Raw genomic sequence first — 1,014 nt, 5'->3', positions numbered from 1 at the left:
GCCTTCTCCCTGGTCAACTCGGTCCGCGACTCGTCCCCCCCCCCCCCCTCCATGCCCTTCCCTCCCTCTGTGCCCTTCTCGCATTCTCGCTCCGTTGGCCCGCCGCAAAATGTCCACAGGGGCGCCAGACCACCAGCTGGCACTCAGTCTGTCGCAAAGTGCGGTCGAGCCCGTTCCACGGCCTTTTGCCCCGAACTCATTCATCCTGACGCGTGATGGTGCTCGGGTTTCTCGTCAGGCCAGCTTTTATGGGTCACAGAACCTCATCCTCGCCGGGCAGGTACGCTTCGTCATTCTGCCCTCCCCGGCGCGCTGTCTCGTGCTCCTGTCATTCCATCCTCACCTTCCTCTGTTCTTCTGTCTTCGGCTCAAGGCTGTCATTGAAGAAGGGGCAATCTTGCGATCGGACCTTCGTCGGATCCGCACCCGCGCGGCGGCCCCGCCCGCCGGCGACCAAGCATCCGGCCAACCGCAGCAGCCGCAGATGCCCCGATACTCGCAGTCCTTTGGCGTGGGCGTGATTGTGGAGTCGGGTGCGGTGGTCCGGCCGCCGGGGAAAATCACCGGCGGTGGGACCATCTTCGACTACTATCCCCAGGAGATTGGGCCTCATGTGCTGATCGGGGCCGGAGCCGTGGTTGAGGCGTCGCTGATCGATTCACGCGCGCGCATTGGTGCCGGCGCCGTGGTCGGGCGCTTTGCCACGGTGCATGCTGATGCCGTGGTTTGCCCGGGGGCAGTGGTGCCCCCCTACTCGTCGGTTCCGCCTGGGGCTGTGGTCGCCGGCAACCCGGCCACCGTGGTGGCACACCAGCGTCCGGGGCTCCATTCGGCGGCCGAGGTGTCTGAGCGCAATCAGGACGACATCTACCGATCGTATGTGGCCGTGGCTGGTCTGGGGGTTGCACCAGTGCCCGGCTCGACGCCGGCTGGCTCGGCCTCGGCCTCAAGCTCCTCGGCATCGCTGACATCGGCACGTACGCAGTAATCCCGCATGCCTCCCCCCCCCCCCCC

The 1,014-nt window shown here is 66.4% G+C and overlaps 1 protein-coding gene across 1 annotated transcript; it reads left to right on the top strand.

Moving 5' to 3' along the window:
- Positions 1 to 39: 39 nt before the first annotated feature.
- Positions 40 to 1,011, top strand: H696_01027 (hypothetical protein). Its single transcript, XM_009494912.1, has 2 exons — positions 40 to 280; positions 374 to 1,011. Exons 1-2 carry the CDS (start codon positions 110 to 112, stop codon positions 986 to 988), a joined length of 786 nt encoding a protein of 261 aa, XP_009493187.1. The 5' UTR covers positions 40 to 109; the 3' UTR covers positions 989 to 1,011.
- Positions 1,012 to 1,014: the final 3 nt, after the last annotated feature.

The sequence above is a fragment of the Fonticula alba genome (assembly GCF_000388065.1).
Source record: "Fonticula alba strain ATCC 38817 unplaced genomic scaffold supercont2.2, whole genome shotgun sequence".
In the NCBI taxonomy this organism is placed as follows: Eukaryota; order Rotosphaerida; family Fonticulaceae; genus Fonticula; species Fonticula alba.
This window is presented reverse-complemented; position numbering and strand designations above follow the sequence as displayed.

Excerpts from the sequence above, each read along its gene's own strand:
- H696_01027 (XM_009494912.1), top strand. The coding sequence starts at position 110 with ATGTCCACAGGGGCGCCAGACCACCAGCTGGCACTCAGTCTGTCGCAA. Across the intron at positions 281-373 it reads ACCTCATCCTCGCCGGGCAG|GCTGTCATTGAAGAAGGGGC; the intron begins GTACGCTTCGTC and ends CTTCGGCTCAAG.